This window comes from Lissotriton helveticus, chromosome 1_1 (assembly GCF_964261635.1).
Source record: "Lissotriton helveticus chromosome 1_1, aLisHel1.1, whole genome shotgun sequence".
NCBI lineage: Eukaryota > Metazoa > Chordata > Amphibia > Caudata > Salamandridae > Lissotriton > Lissotriton helveticus.
Window position 1 is genome coordinate 1272968633 of NC_136057.1, and position 24110 is coordinate 1272992742.

At 48.9% G+C, this 24110-nt stretch overlaps 1 protein-coding gene across 1 annotated transcript in view; it reads right to left on the reverse strand.

The window, feature by feature from the left end:
* Nucleotides 1-23633, reverse strand: part of LOC144763870 (uncharacterized) — a 38245-nt gene extending 14612 nt beyond the window's left edge. The window contains exon 1 of the mRNA XM_078649862.1: nt 23406-23633. Within this exon, the coding sequence (XP_078505988.1) occupies nt 23406-23633 (228 nt within the window). The remainder of the gene's footprint in view (nt 1-23405) is intronic.
* Between the last annotated feature and the right edge of the window lie 477 nt (nt 23634-24110).

Genomic DNA, 24110 nt, shown 5'->3' on the forward strand with positions numbered 1-24110 from the left:
AGTGCTTGTGTGCAACTGTGTGTGTGCCTCAGGGATGTGCATTGAGGTGACCGAGGGACAAACACTGACTGATGGAGACAGAGGGAGAGGGCAACAGAGGGAGAGGGCCACAGAGGGAGACAGAGGGAGAGGGCGACAGAGGGAGAGGGCCACAGAGGGAGAGGGCCACAGAGGGAGACAGAGGGAGAGGGAGACAGAGGGAGAGGGCGACAGAGGGAGACAGAGGGAGAGGGCGACAGAGGGAGAGGGCGACAGAGGGAGAGGGAGGGAGAGGGCCACAGAGGGAGACAGAGGGAGACAGAGGGAGAGGGCGACAGAGGGAGAGGGAGGGAGAGGGAGACAGAGGGAGAGGGCGACAGAGGGAGACAGAGGGAGAGGGCGACAGAGGGAGAGGGCGACAGAGGGAGAGGGAGACAGAGGGAGAGGGCGACAGAGGGAGAGGGAGGGAGAGGGCCACAGAGGGAGAGGGCCACAGAGGGAGAGGGCCACAGAGGGAGACAGAGGGAGAGGGAGACAGAGGGAGAGGGCGACAGAGGGAGACAGAGGGAGAGGGCGACAGAGGGAGACAGAGGGAGAGGGCGACAGAGGGAGAGGGCCACAGAGGGAGACAGAGGGAGAGGGCGACAGAGGGAGAGGGAGGGAGAGGGCCACAGAGGGAGAGGGCCACAGAGGGAGAGGGCCACAGAGGGAGACAGAGGGAGAGGGAGACAGAGGGAGAGGGCGACAGAGGGAGACAGAGGGAGAGGGCGACAGAGGGAGACAGAGGGAGAGGGCGACAGAGGGAGAGGGCCACAGAGGGAGACAGAGGGAGAGGGCGACAGAGGGAGAGGGCCACAGAGGGAGAGGGCCACAGAGGGAGACAGAGGGAGAGGGAGACAGAGGGAGAGGGCGACAGAGGGAGACAGAGGGAGAGGGCGACAGAGGGAGAGGGCGACAGAGGGAGACAGAGGGAGACAGAGGGAGAGGGAGGGAGAGGGCCACAGAGGGAGACAGAGGGAGACAGAGGGAGAGGGAGGGAGAGGGCCACAGAGGGAGACAGAGGGCGACAGAGGGAGAGGGAGGGAGAGGGCCACAGAGGGAGACAGAGGGAGACAGAGGGCGACAGAGGGCGACAGAGGGAGAGGGAGGGAGAGGGCCACAGAGGGAGACAGAGGGAGACAGAGGGAGAGGGAGACAGAGGGAGAGGGCGACAGAGGGAGACAGAGGGAGAGGGAGACAGAGGGAGAGGGCCACAGAGGGAGAGGGCCACAGAGGGAGACAGAGGGAGAGGGAGACAGAGGGAGAGGGTGACAGAGGGAGACAGAGGGAGAGGGCGACAGAGGGAGAGGGCGACAGAGGGAGACAGAGGGAGACAGAGGGAGAGGGAGGGAGAGGGCCACAGAGGGAGACAGAGGGAGACAGAGGGAGAGGGAGGGAGAGGGCCACAGAGGGAGACAGAGGGCGACAGAGGGAGAGGGAGGGAGAGGGCCACAGAGGGAGACAGAGGGAGACAGAGGGAGACAGAGGGAGAGGGAGACAGAGGGAGAGGGCCACAGAGGGAGACAGAGGGAGAGGGAGACAGAGGGAGAGGGCCACAGAGGGAGAGGGCCACAGAGGGAGACAGAGGGAGAGGGAGACAGAGGGAGAGGGCGACAGAGGGAGACAGAGGGAGAGGGCGACAGAGGGAGAGGGCGACAGAGGGAGACAGAGGGAGACAGAGGGAGAGGGAGGGAGAGGGCCACAGAGGGAGACAGAGGGAGACAGAGGGAGAGGGAGGGAGAGGGCCACAGAGGGAGACAGAGGGCGACAGAGGGAGAGGGAGGGAGAGGGCCACAGAGGGAGACAGAGGGAGACAGAGGGCGACAGAGGGCGACAGAGGGAGAGGGAGGGAGAGGGCCACAGAGGGAGACAGAGGGAGACAGAGGGAGAGGGAGACAGAGGGAGAGGGCGACAGAGGGAGACAGAGGGAGAGGGAGACAGAGGGAGAGGGCCACAGAGGGAGAGGGCCACAGAGGGAGACAGAGGGAGAGGGAGACAGAGGGAGAGGGCGACAGAGGGAGACAGAGGGAGAGGGCGACAGAGGGAGAGGGCGACAGAGGGAGACAGAGGGAGACAGAGGGAGAGGGCGACAGAGGGAGACAGAGGGCGACAGAGGGAGAGGGAGGGAGAGGGCCACAGAGGGAGAGGGCCACAGAGGGAGAGGGCCACAGAGGGAGACAGAGGGCGACAGAGGGAGAGGGAGGGAGAGGGCCACAGAGGGAGACAGAGGGAGACAGAGGGAGAGGGAGGGAGAGGGCCACAGAGGGAGACAGAGGGCGACAGAGGGAGAGGGAGGGAGAGGGCCACAGAGGGAGACAGAGGGAGACAGAGGGCGACAGAGGGCGACAGAGGGAGAGGGAGGGAGAGGGCCACAGAGGGAGACAGAGGGAGACAGAGGGAGAGGGAGACAGAGGGAGAGGGCGACAGAGGGAGACAGAGGGAGAGGGAGACAGAGGGAGAGGGCGACAGAGACAGAGGGCGAGACAGGGATGGAGACAGGTAGATTGTGCTTGCTCTCTTGCTACACTGCCTTACTTTGTCACAAAATGATGCATCTCTGAAAGGTGTGTCAGCAAAATGTTAATATTTAGCAGCTGTGGTCTAGTATCTTGTGTGATCTTTACCTATCCCTGTGCATTGGGCATTATGCTTGTGTGTGTCCCTGGGACATATGGCATGAGAGCAGCCTCTTACCCTACACATTGCACCCTATGTGCCTCCCCCTTGCAACTCCCACCATTTGGTTGTGTACTGCTTGGAGTCATGGCCACCCACCCCATGCTGCTGGGCACTGTTGTTAGTCTACCCATGTAAGTTGTGTTTTTTGTACACTCACCAGACTCAATGGCTCCTTCTATTCCATGTACTCCCACCGCTGGCAGTAGGACCATGACCTTCTCCTCCCAGGGCTGGTATACAGGAGGTCTGCGGGGACCACCGCCTCCAGTGTGGTGTGCATTGGCGTAATCCTGTGCCATCTTCTTCTTCACCATCCTCCGCAGATCGTACCACCTGGCCTGGCATTCTTCCCTGGTGCGCCTGATGGGTGCAACAGCATTGACCCGGTCTACAATCCTCTCCCACAGGCGTGTTCTTTCTGCCATGCTGGTCTGTCTGACCAATGCGCCAAACAGCTGTGGGTCGACTCTGATGACTTCATCAGTAAGTATCTCCATCTCCGGGTTGGTGAATTTTGGATTCTTGGGTGTGCTCATGGTGTGAGGTGTATGTGATTGAGGGTGTGATGGTGTGTATGGATTAGGGTGTGTGTTTGTGATAGTGAAGGAGGTGGTGTTGGTGTAGATGTGATAGGGTGTATGTGTGAAGGTATGTGGCTGGAATTGTTGGTGTGCTCTCTGTTTCCTCGCAAGCATGGGTATGTTGCAAAGGATGATGGGTTGTATGTGTGGTCCCTTTTATTGGTCAAATCGTGGGTGTGGCTTAATTTGAATTTTTTGTGTGGGTGTTATATGGGGTGGGTGTTGGCTTTGTCCTCTGTTTGGCTGCTTGGCTGTGACCAGGACATTGATTGTCAAAGGTGTGTACACAGGAGACATGTTCAGTGTGGTAGTGCGACTTGTTAGCAAGGTCCTTGTGGTCGTTTTGGTGTTGGCGTTATGTGTGCTTGCAGTACTTGTGCGTGCGAGTGAGTAGTACGGGCCGTTGGCGGGTGGGGGTGTTCGCGTAGGCTTGTTGGGGGGGGTGCGTGTCGTACTTGTGCGTGCGAGTGAGTAGTACGGGCCGTTGGCGGGTGGGGGTGTTCGCGTAGGCTTGTTGGGGGGGTGTGCGTGTCGTACTTGTGCGTGCGAGTGAGTAGTACGGGCCGTTGGCGGGTGGGGGTGTTCGCGTAGGCTTGGCCGAGGGGTGTGCGTGTCGTACTTGTGCGTGCGAGTGAGTAGTACGGGCCGTTGGCGGGTGGGGGTGTTCGCGTAGGCTTGTTGGGGGGGTGTGCGTGTCGTACTTGTGCGTGCGAGTGAGTAGTACGGGCCGTTGGCGGGTGGGGGTGTTCGCGTAGGCTTGGCCGAGGGGTGTGCGTGTTGTACTTGTGCGTGCGAGTGAGTAGTACGGGCCGTTGGCGGGTGGGGGTGTTCGCGTAGGCTTGTTGGGGGGGTGTGCGTGTCGTACTTGTGCGTGCAAGTGAGTAGTACGGGCCGTTGGCGGGTGGGGGTGTTCGCGTAGGCTTGGCCGAGGGGTGTGCGTGTCGTACTTGTGCGTGCGAGTGAGTAGTACGGGCCGTTGGCGGGTGGGGGTGTTCGCGTAGGCTTGGCCGAGGGGTGTGCGTGTCGTACTTGTGCGTGCGAGTGAGTAGTACGGGCCGTTGGCGGGTGGGGGTGTTCGCGTAGGCTTGGCCGAGGGGTGTGCGTGTCGTACTTGTGCGTGCGAGTGAGTAGTACGGGCCGTTGGCGGGTGGGGGTGTTCGCGTAGGCTTGGCCGAGGGGTGTGCGTGTCGTACTTGTGCGTGCGAGTGAGTAGTACGGGCCGTTGGCGGGTGGGGGTGTTCGCGTAGGCTTGTTGGGGCGGTGTGCGTGTCGTACTTGTGCGTGCGAGTGAGTAGTACGGGCCGTTGGCGGGTGGGGGTGTTCGCGTAGGCTTGGCCGAGGGGTGTGCGTGTCGTACTTGTGCGTGCGAGTGAGTAGTACGGGCCGTTGGCGGGTGGGGGTGTTCGCGTAGGCTTGGCCGAGGGGTGTGCGTGTCGTACTTGTGCGTGCGAGTGAGTAGTACGGGCCGTTGGCGGGTGGGGGTGTTCGCGTAGGCTTGGCCGAGGGGTGTGCGTGTCGTACTTGTGCGTGCGAGTGAGTAGTACGGGCCGTTGGCGGGTGGGGGTGTTCGCGTAGGCTTGTTGGGGGGTGTGCGTGTCGTACTTGTGCGTGCGAGTGAGTAGTACGGGCCGTTGGCGGGTGGGGGTGTTCGCGTAGGCTTGGCCGAGGGGTGTGCGTGTCGTACTTGTGCGTGCGAGTGAGTAGTACGGGCCGTTGGCGGGTGGGGGTGTTCGCGTAGGCTTGGCCGAGGGGTGTGCGTGTCGTACTTGTGCGTGCGAGTGAGTAGTACGGGCCGTTGGCGGGTGGGGGTGTTCGCGTAGGCTTGGCCGAGGGGTGTGCGTGTCGTACTTGTGCGTGCGAGTGAGTAGTACGGGCCGTTGGCGGGTGGGGGTGTTCGCGTAGGCTTGGCCGAGGGGTGTGCGTGTCGTACTTGTGCGTGCGAGTGAGTAGTACGGGCCGTTGGCGGGTGGGGGTGTTCGCGTAGGCTTGTTGGGGGGGGTGCGTGTCGTACTTGTGCGTGCGAGTGAGTAGTACGGGCCGTTGGCGGGTGGGGGTGTTCGCGTAGGCTTGGCCGAGGGGTGTGCGTGTAGTATGTATTGGTGGAGCTTGCAGTGAGGCGAATGTCCCATACGACTGAATGTTGAAGCGTGAATACTTAGGCCCGTACGTATCTCGCTCAGGCATGTCGTTCCGAATCGGAATAGTGAGTTTGTACGGACTGATTACGATTCGTACGGTGGTCTGCCCGAGGCTTATTCGTACGGGTATACGAATGTCAATCGTACGGATCTTAGAAAATCGTACGGAAATCAACGGTAACGGATCGGAATTCGCTGGTCGGACGGTAGTTTCCCAATCGTACGGAATCGGCTACGAATACGAATCGTAAGCCGGTTTTTTTTACCGGATCGGAATCGAGCCCTATAAGTCTTGAAATGTCATTATCTTCGAATCATTGATCTGCATTGGATTAAGAAGTATGCTGTATGTGCATTTCAAGTATCTATTGCTATGTGGCAGAGGCCTTTTTCCTATTCATTCAGCCCAAATCCTCCATCGGAAGATTGCTTTCTGGTTTCACTTGACCTCATTAATTTGTACATTCTCTGGTAAGAGTGAATTATGTAAATCAGCAGGCAATCTCCTTTTGGAGCCTATTCTGACAACAAACTGAAGTACAAGTTATAAAAAACGATTTTCTTGTTAGAAAAAAACCTATTTTAGCTTTAAAATGGTTAGAAGTTATTCACCACCTTGAAATACAATATGGGGTCTTATCTATGATCCTTAAAACCTTTATTATGCTGCTCCTAAAATAGGAGTTAATATAGGACATAATACGATAACACTTTATATGAGTTTAAAAAAAATAGTTTTAATAAAGTAAGATTTAATAAATCAAAATATTAATTGAATATTTCTGATTATTGGTCCATCACCAATAGGACACAATTAACTATATGGAAACCATAATTTTGAATACTGGATATTGAGATACTATTGAGAATACTTCTGAATTACTGATTTTATACAGTATTTATCAACAAGCCTTGTCAGCAGCAACACACTCAGAAGTCGAAGATGGTTATGATTCGGACCAGCAACGCCCAGGGGACTCACCAAGCACAGGGGAGTTGGGGCAAGCCTGGAGCAACCAGAGAAGCCCAAGAAAAGTAACATTGACCCTTAAATGGACCCGCAGGCCTTAGGCATAGGAGTCGTGAGAGGACCTTGAGCGATTTCACCAAACACCGGCCCACAGTACCCTTGTTGTGAGGAGGCTGGAGTTGTTGGTAGGAAAGAGTGCCAGAGGTTGGGGCTACTCGGAGCCCAATGCCAACAAGCATATGCTCGTGCATAAGTATGCGATGCACAGGGGTTTGGGTTATACACCCCCCACGAGGGATTCTGAACTCAGACTTGGTGAGAGGGCAGCTCGGAACTCAGGAGACATAGGAACCCACCTCCTGTGTTGCTGGAGCGTTCAGAGTCTGCAGGAGCTCAGGATCAGCAGACCAGACAGTTGCATTGAGGTGCCTGCAAATGCAGGGGAATTACTCCTTCACTCCAAGGGAGATGTCTTTGTTTGTCCTTAATGCACCATAGGTCCTACACAGATACCTGTACGGGGCACGGGCGCAGATGATGCTTCAGACCAAGGATAGAGATGAAGTCGGGCCCAGTGAAGACAAGAGTGTCCAGACGGTCGAAGTTCAGTGGTTTCCTTAGCAGAATCTTGTCCATGTCGAATCTAGGGTCCTACAACCAGGTAAGCCCTTATGTACCCAAAGAAGGGGGTTGGCAAGATTCAGAGGGTTTGGACAGTTGGGAGGTCACTCCCATGTCCTTTGTCAAGTTTCGTGCTAGAACAGGAGCCACTGGCTCCCAGGACCCGTTTGAACTGGACTATGCCCGAGCACACCAAATATGCCCCTCATGCAGACTTTCAGTCCCTTTGCAAATGCACCCACACAGCCCTAATACACTAACTCCTGTCTGGGAGGTGGTCACACCTCTCTCTCTCAAAGGATGCCTATTGTGGTGCCTTCCCCTGCTCGAACTTGGCTATGCAGCACGAGGGCAGATATATGTCTGTGGTCGGTAGCAATCATTTTGTGCTGTCCGTTTCTGTAAGGTTGGTACCGGGAATACCATGTACCCTGCAAACGTTGCTTCTGATTTGATTTGATTGATTTGATTTGTCAATTTCTAAAGTGCACGAATGCCCGAAGGCGTCTTGGCGCTATGACTTGTCCGTATTCCTAGGCAGGCCTGGAGTTAGTGCAGTTCTTGAAGTTTATGCCATGAAAAGCCAAGTTTTGATTTTCTTTCTAAATAACTCCAACGTTGGGCTGTTTTTTATATCTGGTGGCAGTTGATTCCATGTTCGCGCTGCGTAAACGAGGAAACTTCTTCCTCCCCAGTTTGATCGTTTAAACTTGGGTACTGCTATCAGTTTTTGTTGTCCAGATCTAAGTAGTCTAGATGGTTCGTATTGTTTCAAGTGTGTTTTCAGGAAGAGGGGTCCTTTGCCCTGCAGGGCCTTGTAAGTCAGGCATAGTGATTTGAATTTGACTCTTTTGGCTACTGGTAGCCAATGGAGTGACTCTAATTTATGGCTGATGGGCTGAAACTTTGGAATTTCCAGTATTAGTCGTGCTGCTGCGTTCTGAAGTCGCTGCATTTTTTCAATAATTTTTATTCTGGCTCCTGCATACACTGCATTTCCGTAATCCAGTCGAGACAGTGCGAGAGCTGTCACTACCGTTTTACGTGTATCTTGGGGCAGATATGGGAGTATCTTTCTTATCATTTTTAGTATCAGCCAAAAAGACGAGGCTAGCTTGTTTACTTGTGCTTCATATGCTAATTTGGTGTCTATCATGAATCCTACATTTTTTACCTTCTCTGAGGGTTCTGGTCTTGTTCCCAGTTCATGAGACCACCAGTCTGGGGACCAGATGTCAGCATTACCTCCCAGAATCATTACCTCACTCTTTTCTCCATTGAGTTTGAGGCAATTTTGTTGCATCCAATGACTAACTCTTAGCATGCATTGTTGGAATTTTTCTGCTGTTACTTCTTTGTCTTTGCCTATGGAGATGACGATTTGTGTATCGTCTGCGTAGGAGATTGGCGTAAAGCCATTCTCCCTTATGACTTCAGCAAGGGGGGCCACATATAAGTTAAAAAGCGTTGGGCTCAGCGAAGAGCCCTGTGGGACACCGCATGGTACCTCGAAGGAATCTGATTTTGCTTCTCCTAATTCCACTGTGAATTTTCTGTCCTTTAGATATGATGCGATGAGATTGCATGCATGATCGCTTGCTCTGGCTTCTCTAATGCGTTTTATTAGTATCTCGTGGCTGACCGTATCAAAGGCCGCCGAGAGATCTAATAGCACCAAGGCGGCCTTCTCCCCGTTGTCTAGTATTTTTCTAAGTTCTTCAGCTGCTGTAAGGAGGGCTGTCTCCGTTCCGTGCCCTTCACGGAATCCGAATTGGGAATGGTCAAGCCAATTATTGTCCAGTAGGTACCGTGAAAATTGTTTGTTCAGCAGTTTCTCCAGTACTTTTGCAGCGAAAGGGATCCTAGCTATGGGTCTATAGTTGCTAGGGACCTCACAGTCCAAATTAGGTTTTTTCAGGAGTGGTTGGATAGAAATAGTTTTCCAATCGTTTGGAAATATGTTGGTATTCAGAATTACTTCAAACAGTTTTTGTAATACTGGTCCTATTTGTTCTGAACAGGTTTGCATCACCTTCGGTGGACAAGGGTCTAAGGGACTGCCCGAGTTTGTTGTCGTTATTTCTTTGCTAATTTGTTCCACTGTAGGTAGAGACCAGTGAAAAGAAGGGGTACAAATGGGTTGATTATTTGGTTTTGTATTTTTGGAGGGGTTTTGAATTATGTGGTCTATCTGATTATTTTTAAATAATTCATATACTGATGACACTTTGCTTACGAAGAAATGACCTAATGTGTTGCAGAAGTCAGATGATATATCCTCGGGGTTATTATTTTCGATTTTAGCAAGTTTTTTGACTACTGCAAACAGGTCTTTACTCGAGTTCTTGGATGCATTTATTTTGTGTACAAAGAATTAGCTTTTTTCTGTGATTGTCATATTTTTGTAAGTGGCCAGTTCATTTTTGTAATCTTTCTTTAATTTGGGGTCATATTGCATTCTCCACTTTTTCTCTGCTCTTCTGCAGGTCTGTTTTTGTGTTTTTAGAGCGTCAGAGTACCAGGGTTGCGAAGGTGACTTCCTTTTGAAGGTCACTCTTTTCTGTGGTACAGAGCTCTGAATTGCTGTTTTTAGCCAGTCGTTGAATTGCGTACAGGCTATATTGCAGTCACTACCTAGAGTTGGGGATGAGGAATTTAGTGCCTCTGCTAACATTTGGGGGTCGACTTTTGACCAATCAGGGTAAGTAGCTTTCTTTTGACTTTCGATTGGTTTTCCCAGGTCTTCTATAATTTCTAGTTGGAAAGATACCAATTTATGATCTGTCCAGGCAATTGAGTGGACTTCTACCTTTGTTAATTTTTGGCATGATGTAAAAATACCATCAAGTGTATGTCCTGCTACATGTGTGTCTAGATGGACTTTTTGATCTAGATCGAAATTAGCCATTGCATCTATAAAGGTGTTAACCTTGGGGTCTATGGTTTTCTCCAGATGTAGGTTGAAATCTCCCAAAATTGTGTAGTCTGGGTTCATTATGCATGATTCTAAGAATGGGCTTAGTGATTCGATGAGCGTTTTTTTGCATTTGGTGGTCTATATATTAGTAGTCCATTGAAAGTGTAGTTGTTGGTAATTATGATTTGAAATGTCATGGTTTCACAATCAGGGTGACTACCTTTTTCAGAGCTCTTGATCCTGAGACTTTCTTTGGCTATAATCGCTAGCTTCTGAGGGGGGAATCCTACCTACCACACCGATTAACGGTGTGGAGGTATGATTCCAAGGTATTTAATATCAAACACAATGGGTTTTGGTGCAGCCGTTGCCAAGATAGCATTTTACGCAAGCTAATAATGTACCTCTAGCTATATGTATGGCTGCCTCACCGACAACCCGGGAGTATTGGTCTCTGTAAGCTACAGGGATGTCCTGCTCTTGCAGGGGCACCCTCTCACTTGGAACCTAGTATGCTGCCTTTAGGATTGTTAAGGCCTGCTAGAGGGGTGACATGGGTTTTAAGTGTGGTGACCCGTAGATATAGCAAGCCTATAGCTTTTGTAAGTGGTGAAAGCACCAGCTTACACAGGCTGTAATGGCAAGCCTGTCGCTCCATTTTGAATGGTCTCTCAGGGGTGGCATAATACATGCTGCAGCCCCTGGGAGGCCTCTGGGGTACCTATGCCCTGGGTACATGGGTACCATATACTAGGGACTGACAAGGGTACCTCAGTATCCAATCTGGGGTGTACCTAGTACATACTATAACTAATGTAGGGAGAAAGCATACAGACTGGGGTCCCCATTAGCAGGATCCCAGTCAGACTAGTCCAAACGGTTGAACATCAAAAGCAAAAAGGGGGATAACCATAAGAAGCAGATCATACTTTCCTACAGGCTTCACTGCAGATGAGTTGGAGGACAGAGAGAGAAGCAGGGTGCATGAGTTGAAACTTACCAAGCTCAGGCTGGGGAAGGAGAGTGACATGGAGAGTAAGAAATTGGAGTTAGAGAAGCAGAAACTGTCCATGGAGGAAAAGAGGATGCTTTTAGAGCATGAGAGAGGTTTGAAGGAACTGGACCTAAAGGCCAAGAGTATGGAACCCAGTTTCAATGGTGGAAGCTTGATGCCAGTGCCTGGAGAAGGGAGGTTATACCTCCCCAAGGAAGGGATTCAGGATTTTGTAAAGAGGGAGGACATTATTCAGTAGTTTAAGGCATATGAGGTAGCAATGAGGTCCCACAGAATCCCTCAGAGAGACTGGGGAGCGGGGTTGTGGAGCTGCTTTGAGACAAAAAGGGGGGGATTGTTAGGCTTACCAGGTGAGGACCAGATGTCTTATGCCTCTATGAAGGAGGTCTTGACCAGGAGTTATGGTTTGATCCCAGAACTGTACAGGCAGAAGTTGAGGGCCAGTAAGAAGCTTGAGTTAAGCGCTTGGGTGGAGTATATGTCCTATTTTTGCAGAGCACTGGATGGTTGGGTGAAGGGTAGCCAGGTAAATGATTTTCAGGGGCTCTATGATTTGGTTGGATTGGAGCACTTGTCTGGTAGTTGTTTTCCAGAGCAATGCCAGCCTCTGGTTGACAGTAGGCTAACTGACCCCAGAAAGCTTGTTGTGGAGGCAGACTGCTGGGTTCAGTACCAGGGTCCACAAAGGTGATGTGGGAGACTCTACCATGGATGGGCAGGGTCCCCAGCAGACGTGTGGGGGGACAAGGATAAACAGAAGGAATTCCAAAAAGGGGCCCAAAGTAATTCCCAAGAGAACCAAGGGAAGGGTTCCCAGCCCGCCAGTGAGAAGAAGCCCTGGGTCCCTGCAGTAAGCCTGTCCAGAAGGGCGCCCACACATAATATATTTGTGGTCAGGTGGGAACTTTATAGGGGATCCTTGGTGTCCCAAGAAAGCCACCACTGCACCCACAGGTGCACCGCCCTGTGCGCTAACTAGTGTGGCTTTGGGAGAGGAGCTGTGTTCCCAGAAGGGTTGGGAGCCAGCAGAGTTGACCTTGATCTCACTAGGAGACAGTGATATGGTCTCAACGACCCACCTGCCTACTAAAAAATACGGACAGTTGGTGACCATACATGGCCATAGGGTGCAGGCTCTGGGAGACACGGGGCCAGTGTGAGAGCTGTCAGTTGTCGGCTAGTGTCTGAAGAGCAGGTAGTTCCCAACGTACTTTACCCAGTAGTTCCAGCAGACAATTCAGAGTGCCTCTGCAAAGTGTTGAGACCACTGGAGCGGTGCACTACTAGGTGAGTATAATGTCAATAAAGAAGCTTGATCAGTGTCTTTGTTGCAAAAATATATCTTTATTTGAAACAGTCCATGCAAAGCATCAGCCAACGCATTTCGTTCAATTTGCGAACTTCGTCAGGGCAAGCACGAAGATATGCAAGAATTGGCAAGCAGTGCTTCTTTTCAAAATAGTTCTTTGTAGCCCAATCCGTTCCGGGCCCCAATAATAAAGGTGAAGGCCAAAATGGTTGTTGTCTGGACTGTGCCAATTGGCGGGGGCCTCCTTGATAAGAACCCGTGTAGTGTTCCTGAAGTCAGGCGCAGCTTCAACTCGACTCACGGAGATGGTCCCAAAGACCCACCTGCCTACTAACACTAAAAAATACAGACACTGGGTGACCATAAATGGCTATACAGTGCAGGCTCTGGGAGACACTGGGACCAGTGTGAGAGCTGTCAGTTGTCGGCTAGTGTCTGAAGAGCAGGTGGTCCCCAACGTACTTTACCCAGTAGTTGCAGCTGACAATTCAGAGTGCCTCAGCAAAGTGGCACAGGATCCCTTTGAGTGGGGGTGGGGACACAGGTACCCTTTGAGTGGGGACAGGGTCACAGGTACCTTGAAAGTTGTTGTGAGGCCAGCCATGCCTGTTGACTTTATGCTAGGCAACGATCTGGAGAGATCACCTTGGGAGAAGATGGAGCGTATGTCGATTTGGTCTGCCTGAGTGGGCGTGTGTGACCACTCGGTCTATGGCAGCCGGTAAGGACAATCAAGAGGACCTGGAGCCTGAAACAGTGGCCCAAGTGCCTGCCAGAAAGAGAAGAGGCAGGGGGCATGGGAAACCAGCCTGAAGTTCCCATGGTGCAGGAGGAAGCAAACCTTGAGTGGGATGCCCTGGATCCTACAGTGGAGCAAGTGTCGAAACTGGGGACCTGCCTCAGCCGACCCATTAGCAGCAGGAAGGGGGCCCCTCCAGGGAGGAATTCTGAAGGAGCTGCAGGAATGCCCTTCTCTTGAATATTTGCGGCAGCAGGTGATCAGTCTGGATCACATTGGATTTTCTGGGAGGATGGTCTCCTGTATAGTGAGCCTAAGGTTGCTGAGCCTGGATCAGCCCATGTGCTGGTGGTACCCTAGACCTTCAGAACCTTCCTACCGGGTCTGGCTCATGATGTGCCTTTGGCAGGGCATTTGGGGCAAGACTAGACTTTTGAAAGGCTTTTCACCCACTTTTACTGGCCCCAAATGCGCAAGACCTCTGAAATATATTTTAGGTCTTGGAAGACTTGCCAGGCAAGCAATAAGAGTGGGAGGATGTGCAAGGCTCCTCTCCAACCTTTCCCTGTATTTAGCTCCCCCTTTGAGAGGGTGGGTCTTGGCATTGTGGGGCCTCTGGTTCCCAAGACAGCCATGGGCAACAGATTCATCCTGGTCTTGGTGGGCCATGCCACCCGGTACCTCCAGGCTATCCCTCTCCGGACTGTGATTAACCCTGGGCGTAGTTCGCGAAGTAGCGCTACGCGAAGCTACGCGAAGTGCACTTCGCACTACGCGAACTTCACGTAGTACTACGCGAGCTGCTTAGTAGCATGTTCGCACTATGCAAGATGCATTTTCAATGATTGCACAGTGCGAACAGGCATCCGGCACTGTGCAATCATTGAAAACGGCATCTTGCACAGTGCGAGCTGTAGTTTTCTGCCGCTCGAGTAGATTTTTACTCGAGCTGCAGCTTTCTCAACGCAAACTGGTAGTTTCTCATCGCGAGCGGTCGTGAGCATGCACGACCACTCGCAATGAGAAACCTAACCTCCCCGCGTTGAGAGTCTCGACGGGATGTCATTTTGCTTGCTCGCGGTCGCGAACATGATTTTGAGGACCGCGAACAACCAAAAAATGACCGCTGCACTACGCTACGCTGCGCTACGCGTGTTCGCACTGTGCTACGTGCAGCTCGCGTAGTGCGAAGTTGTGCAAACTTCGCAAACTACGCGAGCGTAGTGTAGTGCTTCCCCCAGGGTTAACTGTGATGGCCTTTGTGGTGGGTCGAGCATTGATGGGGATCTTGTCCCATGTGGGGGTCCCAGATAGGTGGTATCCAACCGGGTTACCAACTTCATATCCGAGTATATGAAGTCCCTGTGGCAGGAGTGCAGTGTTACCTATAAGTTCACCACACCTTACCACCGCCATGGTGATGGGCTGGTTGAAAGATTCAACTGGACCCTGGCGGGCATGGCGTCCCCTTACCGTGCCTTCTGTGTGCTTACAAGGAGGTACAACAGAAGTCTTTAGGGTTCAGTCCCTTTGAAATCCTGTATGGGCATCATGTAAGAGGACCTCTGAGTCTGGTCAAAGATGGCTGTGAGAAATCTCCCAGTAAACCTCCCCAGGATGTACATAGCTACATGCGGGCTTTTAGGAACCAGACTAAGCGCTTCAGACAACTTGCTCAGGCGAATCTGGAAGCCAGCCAGGAAGGGATGAAACGGTGGTATGATCAGAATGCCACTCTGATCGAGTTTCAGCCTGCCAGAAAGTGTGGGTCATGGCCCCTGTGGAGCTTTGTGCCCTCCAGGACAAGTGGACTGAGCCATATGAGGTGGTGGAGCGCAAGAGTAAAGTTACCTATCTGGTGGATTTGCAGATTCCAAGGCACCCTTTGCGGTTCCTACATGTGAAACGCCTTAAGCCCTACTTGGAGTGGTCCGAAGTGGGCATGCTCCTAGCGACAGATGCTGGAATGGAGGAGGAGACTGAGAGTCTTCCTGACCTCGTGTCTGCTAGGGAACATGATAGTTCTGTGGACGGTGTAACCCTCGCCTCCGCCCTGACTCCTGAACAGCAGAGTGACTGCGTCCAACTGTTTGTACAGTTCGCTACTCTGTTCTCTATGACGCCAGGTGTCACTCAGTGGTGTGTCCATGATAAGGACACTAGGGACAGTTCTCCTATGAAGCACAAAAGTACAGGGTGACTGACAGGGTTAAAGCTTGCATCAAGAAGGAGGTCTCCAAGCTGTTAGCGCTAGGGGTGATTGAGCCCTCCAACACCTCTTGAGCCAGCCCAGTGGTCTTGGTCCCGAAGGCTGCCGTACCCGGTGCCACGCCAGAACTCTGGTTCTGTCTGGACTACCGAGGACTCAGTTCCATCACCAGGACTTACGCACACCCCATCCCCAGAGCTGATGAGCTCATGGATAAGTTGAGAGCTGCCACGTACCTCAGTATGTTTGACTTAACGTTTGGGTACTGGCAAATTGCCTTAACTGATGGGGACAGGGAGAGATCCACATTTTCAACTCCAGAGGGGCACCACCAATTCTGGGTGATGCCCTTTGGGTTGACGAGTGCCCCTGCCATCTTTCAGAGGTTGGTCAATCATGTGTTGGCTGGACTGGAGGATTACAGTGCCACCTACCTGGATGACATCGCAGTGTTCATCGGGAGTAACATCTGCACCACCTCTTTGAAGTGTTGAAGGCCCTGCAGAGGGCAGGCCTCACAATCAAGGCCAGCAAGTGCCAGATCGGGCAGGGCTCAGTGGTGTACTTAGGACACCAGGTAGGAAGCAGCCAGGTGGCGCCCCTACAGCCTAAGATTGACACCATTCTGGCTTGGGAACCCCCCGAGACCCAAACAGAGGTCAGAGCCTTTTTTAGGCCTCACCAGATATTACAGAAGATTTGTCAAGGGGTATGGCACCATTGTTACCCCCTTGATGGAGCTGACTTCCAGGAAGCAGCCCCGGAAGATGCACAGGACCGATGCCTGCGGGAAGCTTTAGATGCCCTGAAATCTGTAATGTACACGGCACTCGCACTCAACCCACCCAACTTCTTACAGGAATTTGTGGTGCAGACAGATGTTTCAGACCATGGTGTGGGGGCTGTGCTCTCACAACTAAATGAGGAGGGCATAGACCAACCTGTAGCCTTCATTAGTAGGAGGTTACTTCCACAGGAACAGAGGGGGAGTGTGATTGAGCGTGAGGCTTTTGCTGTGGTCTGGGCAGTGAAGAAGCTGAGACCCTACTTGTTTGGGACTCACTTCCGGGTTCAGACCGACCACAGGCCCCTCAGTTGGTTGATGCAGATGAGGGGTGAGAACCCAAAGTTGCTAAGGTTGTCCATTTCCCTACAGAAGATAGACTTTACGGTGGAACACCAACCTGGCTCAGAACAAGCCAATGTTGATGGTCTGTCCAGAATTTTCCATCTTAGTGAAAAGAAATACCAAGAGGGTGGGTAGTTCACCCCACATTTCAGCTGAAGGGGACACGTGCTAGACCTGGCATCCTTGGTGTGGGTTTCCCCTGTATGTTTGCCTTTGTCTCCTGTGTTTTATACTGTCTGTTTGACTTTGTTTTTGCTGGTCTAGATGCTTTGGGCATTTTGCCACTGCTGTTCAGTACCAAAGTGCAAGTGCTCCCTCTGTAAATTGCTGTCAAGGATTAGAGTTTCCATAATTGGCTTATTTAGTTTACTATTAAGTCCCTAGTACAGTGCACTGTGTGTGCCCAGGGCCTGTAAACCAAATGCTGCTAGTGGGCATGTAGCACTGATTGTGCTACCCACATGAGCATTCTGTAAATGCAACTCTGACCTGCCACTGCAGTGTCTGTGCACAGTTTGGTACTGCCATGTTGACCTGGCAAGTGCACCCACTTGCCAGGCCCTAACCTTACCTTTTCTTACATGTGAGTCACCCCTCAGGTAGGCCCAAGGTACCCCTGTGGGCAGGGTGCAGTGTATGGAAATGGTAGGACATGTCCTGGTATGTGTGGAGTGTCCTGATAGTGAAATACTGCCAATTTAGTTTTTCACTATTGAAAGGCTATCTGTCCCATAGGATAGAATGGGAGTTCATTTATAACATCTTATAAATATATACCTTCCCAGTGGGACAAAATAGGAAAATAAAGTTTAGTATGCCTGAACTCAGAATCTAAAGATGCAAATTTTAATGAGGATGATTTTTACATACTGTGTTTGAAAATAACACTTTAAAAAAAAAGGTATTTTCTTCCTTATCCATCGTGTGTGCCTCTGCTAGGTTTGTGTATTGACTGTCTGGCTTTCGAGTGACAGGGGCTGGGGATGTGCATTCTGTTCGGACAGCCATTTGGGGGTGGGGGGTGAGGTGTGTCCTGCCTTTGAAGGGTGAATCAGGGTTCGGCTGAATAGACCTGGGCTGCATTCAGTAGGAGGAGGAGATTTCTTTCACACCTGGATGAACCTCGTCTGCCCTGGACAATGCTGTCTCCAACTCCCACGAGGAAGCTGCACCAGAGAGGACAGAACTGGTTTTGGCTGGGCAAAGAGCTTCTAAGACACCAGAAAACAAATGAATTTGTGCTATAAAAAGTGCGCCTTTCTTGTTTGCTGTTTGGGGTTGGCCTGCTGTGGCTGTTTCTGCCAAGGAAAGGACAAGGACTTTGCTCTGTGCTGTGTCCCCTGCTTGAGGAAGATCTCCAAGGGCTTGAAATAGAGCTTGACACCTGTTTAGAAATCTCAGGGATACAAAAACTTCACTCCCAGCTCTCCCGAACTTACTTGCTGGGAATTCTGACCTGCCAAGAGGTGCCAGCAGCTGTTCTAGACCTCTGGAGGTTGTTCCTGCGTTTGGGAGCTGGAAACATAATGCAACGATGAGAAGCGTGACGCATCTGCAACTGTTTCTGACGCATTGCCAAAGAAACCGACACAGCGCCTGCCCGTGGCTTGATGAATTGCCGCATGATGCATCGAGTGCACCGATCTACGAAGGCCGAGATCACTGCACCGATTCTGACGCAGGCCCTACTGTGTGGCTGCAAGAACCAACGCATCGTGGGACAGCGGCTGAAGAAATAAACACAGCGCTGTTGCCGCCACCGCACTGAGAACCGACACATCCCCGATCCTCATGTATCGCCCCGGGGCGCCAAGTCTACAAGGACACCGGGCCGCAGTAAGAAACCGACGCGTCACCTTCCCTCGCAGTAAGAAACCGACGCATCACCTCCTCTTCATTAAAGAACCGATGCATCACCTCCCCTGTGTGGCAGTAAGGAACCGACGCATCACCTCCCCTGGAATAAGGAACCAACGCATCACTTTCCCTGCGACTGTTCTTGCTTTTGAGTTTGACACATCCAAGGTACTTTGTGTTGAAAGTGTCGAACCTATAGTTTACTATGGACAGAACTGTTTTTACCTTTAACAATGAATATTTGTATTACTGTATTGTGGATTTTTTTGTTTTGGTCTTGTTTTGTTTAGATAAAGATTACTTATTATTCTAAACTGGTGTGGTGTCCATTTCTAGTGTTTTCACTGTATTACTGTATGTGTGCACAAATGCTTAGCACACTGCCTCTGAGATAAGCCTGTCTGGTCATGCCAAGCTACCAAGGGGGTGAGATGGAACTATTTTCGAAGTGTATTCCCATTACCCTAACTAGGAAGAAGGGTCCCTTCTTGGACAACAGTACAAACCACTGCCAACTAGAGACCCCCATTTCCAACAATGCACAACTATTTTAAAATGGAACAGCCAATCCTTTTTTATTTTTAAATTTTTTATTAGTTCAGTTCAAAGCCACACAAAAGCAAACAGATTACTAGATACACAATCAAAAATATTCAAAGAATAAAAAAAACAACAGTATCTAAGCATGTTATATAAACAGCAATATCGTCATAGTAACCAAAAGATTGAAAGAAAACAATCATGTTTTATGAATCCAAATGATCTATCATTGCCTGCCAAATTTTACACCCTTTTTGCATTTTCCTAACTGATTTGATCCGATACAGATTAAATTCTAAATAAAAAACATTGTAAAACTTTGCTCGCCACATTTCATATATAGGTGCTTCTGGCTTCAACCACATTGAAGATATACATAGGCGAGCTACCGCCATAGCCATAAATACTATATATCTGTTATTTTGATACCCTGGAAACAAATTATTATCATTAGATAAGCCAAAAATAATCATCTCTCTTGAAATTATAACATCACACTGTGTAATAAAAGCCAGAAATTTTTCTATAGATATAAAGAAAGGTTTCAACACAGGGCAGTCTGAAAATATGTGTACAATATCTGCCTGATCAGATTGGCACCTATAGCATTTCCCATTATTAGCGTTACCCCATTTCATCATTTTAAATGGCGTATGATAAAGATTAAATAAAGTTTTATAATGCTGTGAGTATAAATTGGCAGACAAAATAATTTTAGCAGCTATATTAATGGACTCTTGAAAGGGCACAGACAATGTACCCAATCTATTACACCATTTGAATTCCTGCATTCCCATATCATCCTGTTGTAAATTCACCAGATGATTGTATAGAGTCCCAATACGTGATGGTTTTTTAAGTATTTCAATAAGGTCGTTTTGACACAGTGGTAGAGCATTTGGGTGTTTGAGAACAAAATCACGTATTTGCAAATACTTAAAAAAGTCATGTTGGGAGAGACTATATATATCTTTTAACTCATGAAAAGAAGCGATTGTACCATCTTTAACAATATTGCCTATAGCTAATATGCCTTTCCCCCCCCCATGTAGACATAGTGTGATCCCAAAATATTGGCGGAAACAATTCTATAGAGTTACATGGAGTATAGAAATTAATACGACCAAGAGAGATAAGTTTCCATATAGACCGCCATCCTTTAAATGCAGACAATACCAATTTGAATCTGGTTCTTTTATAATAGCTGGGTTCTAAAAAACGAAGCAGCATTTGACAAGATTGTGGGCCAAGTAAAAGAGAAAATATATCAGGGCTCTCATATATAGGCGGAGTTCCACCAATCGCAAAATGCTTAATATTCTGCATAAGACATGCCAGATAATATAGTGCAGTTTGGAACTCCCCAACCCCCACGTAATATTGGTAATGTCATAAATTTAGATGCCCTACGCGCAGATTTCCAACCCCATAAAAATCTATCAGCTATAGATTGTAATTTCCACTGTTGTAATACGGGTATCTCCAATGGTACAGCACGGAAATATTATAAAACTTTTGGCAAAATGGACATTTTTAAAACATTACTTCTCCCAACCAATGATAAATGTAGACACTAAATTTTCTCTAGTTGATTTCTAACCGATTGTAATATATCTGACCAGTTCACGGTAACTAGCTCTTGAAGCGATAATCTGATTTTAATGCCCAGGTATTTAGCCTCTGGGGTAACCCGATTATCATTAGGGCAAAGTCCAGGTGAGCATATAACCTGTGTTTTCTGGATGTTGAGTTTGTACCCTGACACATTACCAAATTCACGAGTCAGGTTTTCGATTTCACATAATGCAGATTCTGGATCCGATGTTATAATCGCAACATCGTCAGCATAGGCTAACACTCGTACATTACCCCCGGGTAAAACCATAGATTGTATGTGTGTAGATGACATCAGCATTTTTAAAAGTGGTTCTATGTACATGGCAAATAATAATGGTGAGCATGGGCACCCCTGCCTTGTCCCCCGAGTGATGTTAACTGCTTTTGATTCTTGGCCTGGCAAGCATATCTTGTCCCTGGGATGTCTATATATGACTTGTAGAGCAGATATAAATCGTGGTTCAAACCCCATTTTCCCCAGGATCGCCCATAGGAATGCCCATGCAACGCGATCAAACGCTTTTTCGGCGTCTAAAAACACCAAACCAACATTTCTATGATTTGCCGTAGCATAATCTAGGGTTGCAATAACACGATGTATGTGATTGATCGTGCCACGACCGGGAAGAAAGCCATGCTGTTGTTCAGAAACAAGTGTCGGCACGACTTGAATCAGCCGATTCGCAAGAATTTTGGAGTATAGTTTTGCATCTACATTAATAAGTGAAATAGGTCGATATGACCCAGGAAGCTGCGAAGGCTTATCTTTCTTTTTAAACACAATTATACTGGCGTCGTCCCATGATGGAGGGGGGTTTCCATTTTGGGCATCTAAGACGTTGCCAACATATCATCTTTAATAATAGGGCAGGGTATGGTATATCTCTAGAGGAAGTTTATCGGGACCAGTAGCCTTTCCCAGAGCTAATTCTTTAAGGGCACTTTCAAGTTCTTGCATTGTAATTGGCTGCTCTAAGTCTTCTTTAAGCACGAGATCTAGTTGAGTTAAATCAAGTCTATCTATATATTGATCAATTAGATCAATAGAAAAATTTTCTTGAGTATAAAGATCTGTATAGTAGTCATGGAATACCTGAAGAACACCCTCTGATGACTCTACTAGAGTGCCTTGGCGATTTTCTATAGATGTTATACGCTGTGCTGTCTGACGCCCCCGCATTCTTTGAGCTAGACATCTTCCCACATTCTCCCCATATTCATATCTCTCGGCACATTGGCATTTATATTGACGTGCTATGTCCTGGCTCCATACCCCATTAATCTTAGCCTTGCATTTGGCAACTTCGTCTTGTGCGACACTACTATCTCGGTGTAAACTAATATCATGTGTTAAATCGCGTTCTGCATTTGTTAACTCCTGCAAAAGTTGAGCGATTTTGTTTTTACCTTCCTGTTGAAGGCTCCAGCCATAACTGCAAGTTTCACCACGTAAACCTGCCTTAAAACAGTCCCATACTATTGCATAGGAGGTGGAGCCCCTATTAAAATCAAAAAACTGCTGAGCCCATTTTAAAACTTGTTGCAAATAGATTTCGTCTGAGAGAAGTTTCTTATTAAATGTAAAGGACCTTTTTATACGTTGGATTTTAAGCAGGGGCATATCTATAACAATCGGAGCATGATCAGATGTAATACGTGGCATTACGGACATTCAGGACCCTTCAGCCATAAATCGAGGTAAAGAAATACAATCAAGACGCACAAATTTCTTCTGGGGTGAAGAAAAAAAAGTAAAGCCAGGATCATGCGGATTTGCTAAAGGCCACCCATCAATCAAACCATGTTGATGAAGTAGTTGCCGTAATTCTTTAAATACTTTAGGCTTCCTACCTGAATATCGACTGAACCCCCAATCCCACGTATTCAAATCCCCATGAATATTAAAATCCCCAAGTAGGAATAATGGAGTACCCCATAAAGCCAACTCTACATTCAAAAATTCTATCATTGCAGTGTCATCAATATTAGATCCATATACTGTACATATAGTAGCAACAACATTCCCTATGACACATTCAGCAATTGCCCAGCGTCCAAAATTATCCACTTTGATTTTCTCTGTTGCTACTATGGATTGTCGCCCCAATATTGCCACTCCTCGATTCATGGTAGATTGTTGTGAAGCTGCCAGTACTATATACCCAAGATCGTTCAGAACTTTTCTATTGGGCCACGGTACATGCGTCTCCTGGAGACAAATTATATCCGGTTGAATCAAATGAATCTCATGCATCACACGTTTTCGCGTGTGTATATTATTGAGGCCACATACATTAAATGAACACATACGCAGATTGCAGCTAGCCATGGCTACTAAATAAATTCCTTACACAATTACACCCAAAGAAAAAGAGCACTACGTTTAAACTAAGCATTCTAATTATTCTATGGCTTTGACTGAGTTTTCCCAATTTTTCAATTTTTCCCATTTTTCTCCCCAGCACACCCCCCGTGCCCCCCCAAACCCACCCCCCAGAACACCCCTCCCCCCACCCTCTGTGACCCTCCCCCAAAACTAAGGCAAAGGGGCCTATCGCCCCGTTGATGTGTGTGAGAACACCTCTCAAGTTTGGGCGTATCCGTTAACCTATAAGAAAAAAGCATGGGGTATAAACCATATAGACAAATGTATATTCAAAGTTTATAACTTTTTCCTCATGCTAAAGAGTTTAGATATTCCTTCACTGGAGCCTCAGTTGTAAAGAACCGGTTCTGACCCTTATATATAGTCTTTAATGTAGATGGTTGGAGAAGAAAAACTTGTGCGCCCTTCTCTTGAAATGGAGCAATCAACCGGCGCAATCGCCAGTGATGTTCTACGGTGGTATGGCAATAATCGGGGCGTACAAAAAATTCAATACCCTTCCCAGAGTGCTTTTTATCGGGTCTTGCAAGATCATAAACTTTTTGTCTGGCCAGAAAGTTATTTAGAGATATCAAAATTGCGCTGGGGTATTGATGGCTTTGATTACCCCGTATTGTTTGCTTACGAAATGGAAAGCGGTGTGACCTTTGAATCTCATGAGACCACTGCCAATCTTTAACCTCCGGAAAAGCTTCTTCAAAAAGTTCAACCACAAACTGTCGCAAGTCCTGTCCCTCACATCCTTCCGGCACACCCAAAACTCGCAAATTGTTGCGACGTAAACGGTTCTCCAAATCAACCAATTTTATATTCACATCTTCTTTTTGAGTCTTTATGCCGTCAATATCGGTTTTAATATGTGTTACTTGGTCTTCCAATGAAGAGATACGCCCTTCCGCTACGACCATCCTGGCCGTAAAATCGTTACACAATTTCGCCAACCGCCGCACAGTATTTTGGAGTTTTTTGCAAGCATTGTGTGTTTTCAAATGTTCGGCTTTAGCCTCCATGCGTTGCTCAGCAATGGCTTTCAAAATAATGTCTATCGGAGCTTGACTTGAAATCCCAGGGCTAAAGCAAAATTGTTCAGCAGAGCTTGCTTGATTTTCTTGACAATTTAGTTGGCGACCTTGGTCCAATATAACCTCTTGATCTATTATGGTGTTGTCTCCATTGGATATTTCCACACTCCAATTTCTATCCATTTGTAGATTAGCTGAGCAATAGAAGATGCTTCCTTACTAATATTTTCCAAAGAGGAAGTCTCAGCTTCATCCTCTAAGTCGCCCTCCAGATCAGAGCCCTCAGAGTGTTCTGAAAGTGAATAAAATTCACTGTCCTTACTACTGATTGGATCGCCTTCTGCACCTTCCACTCCTCCAATC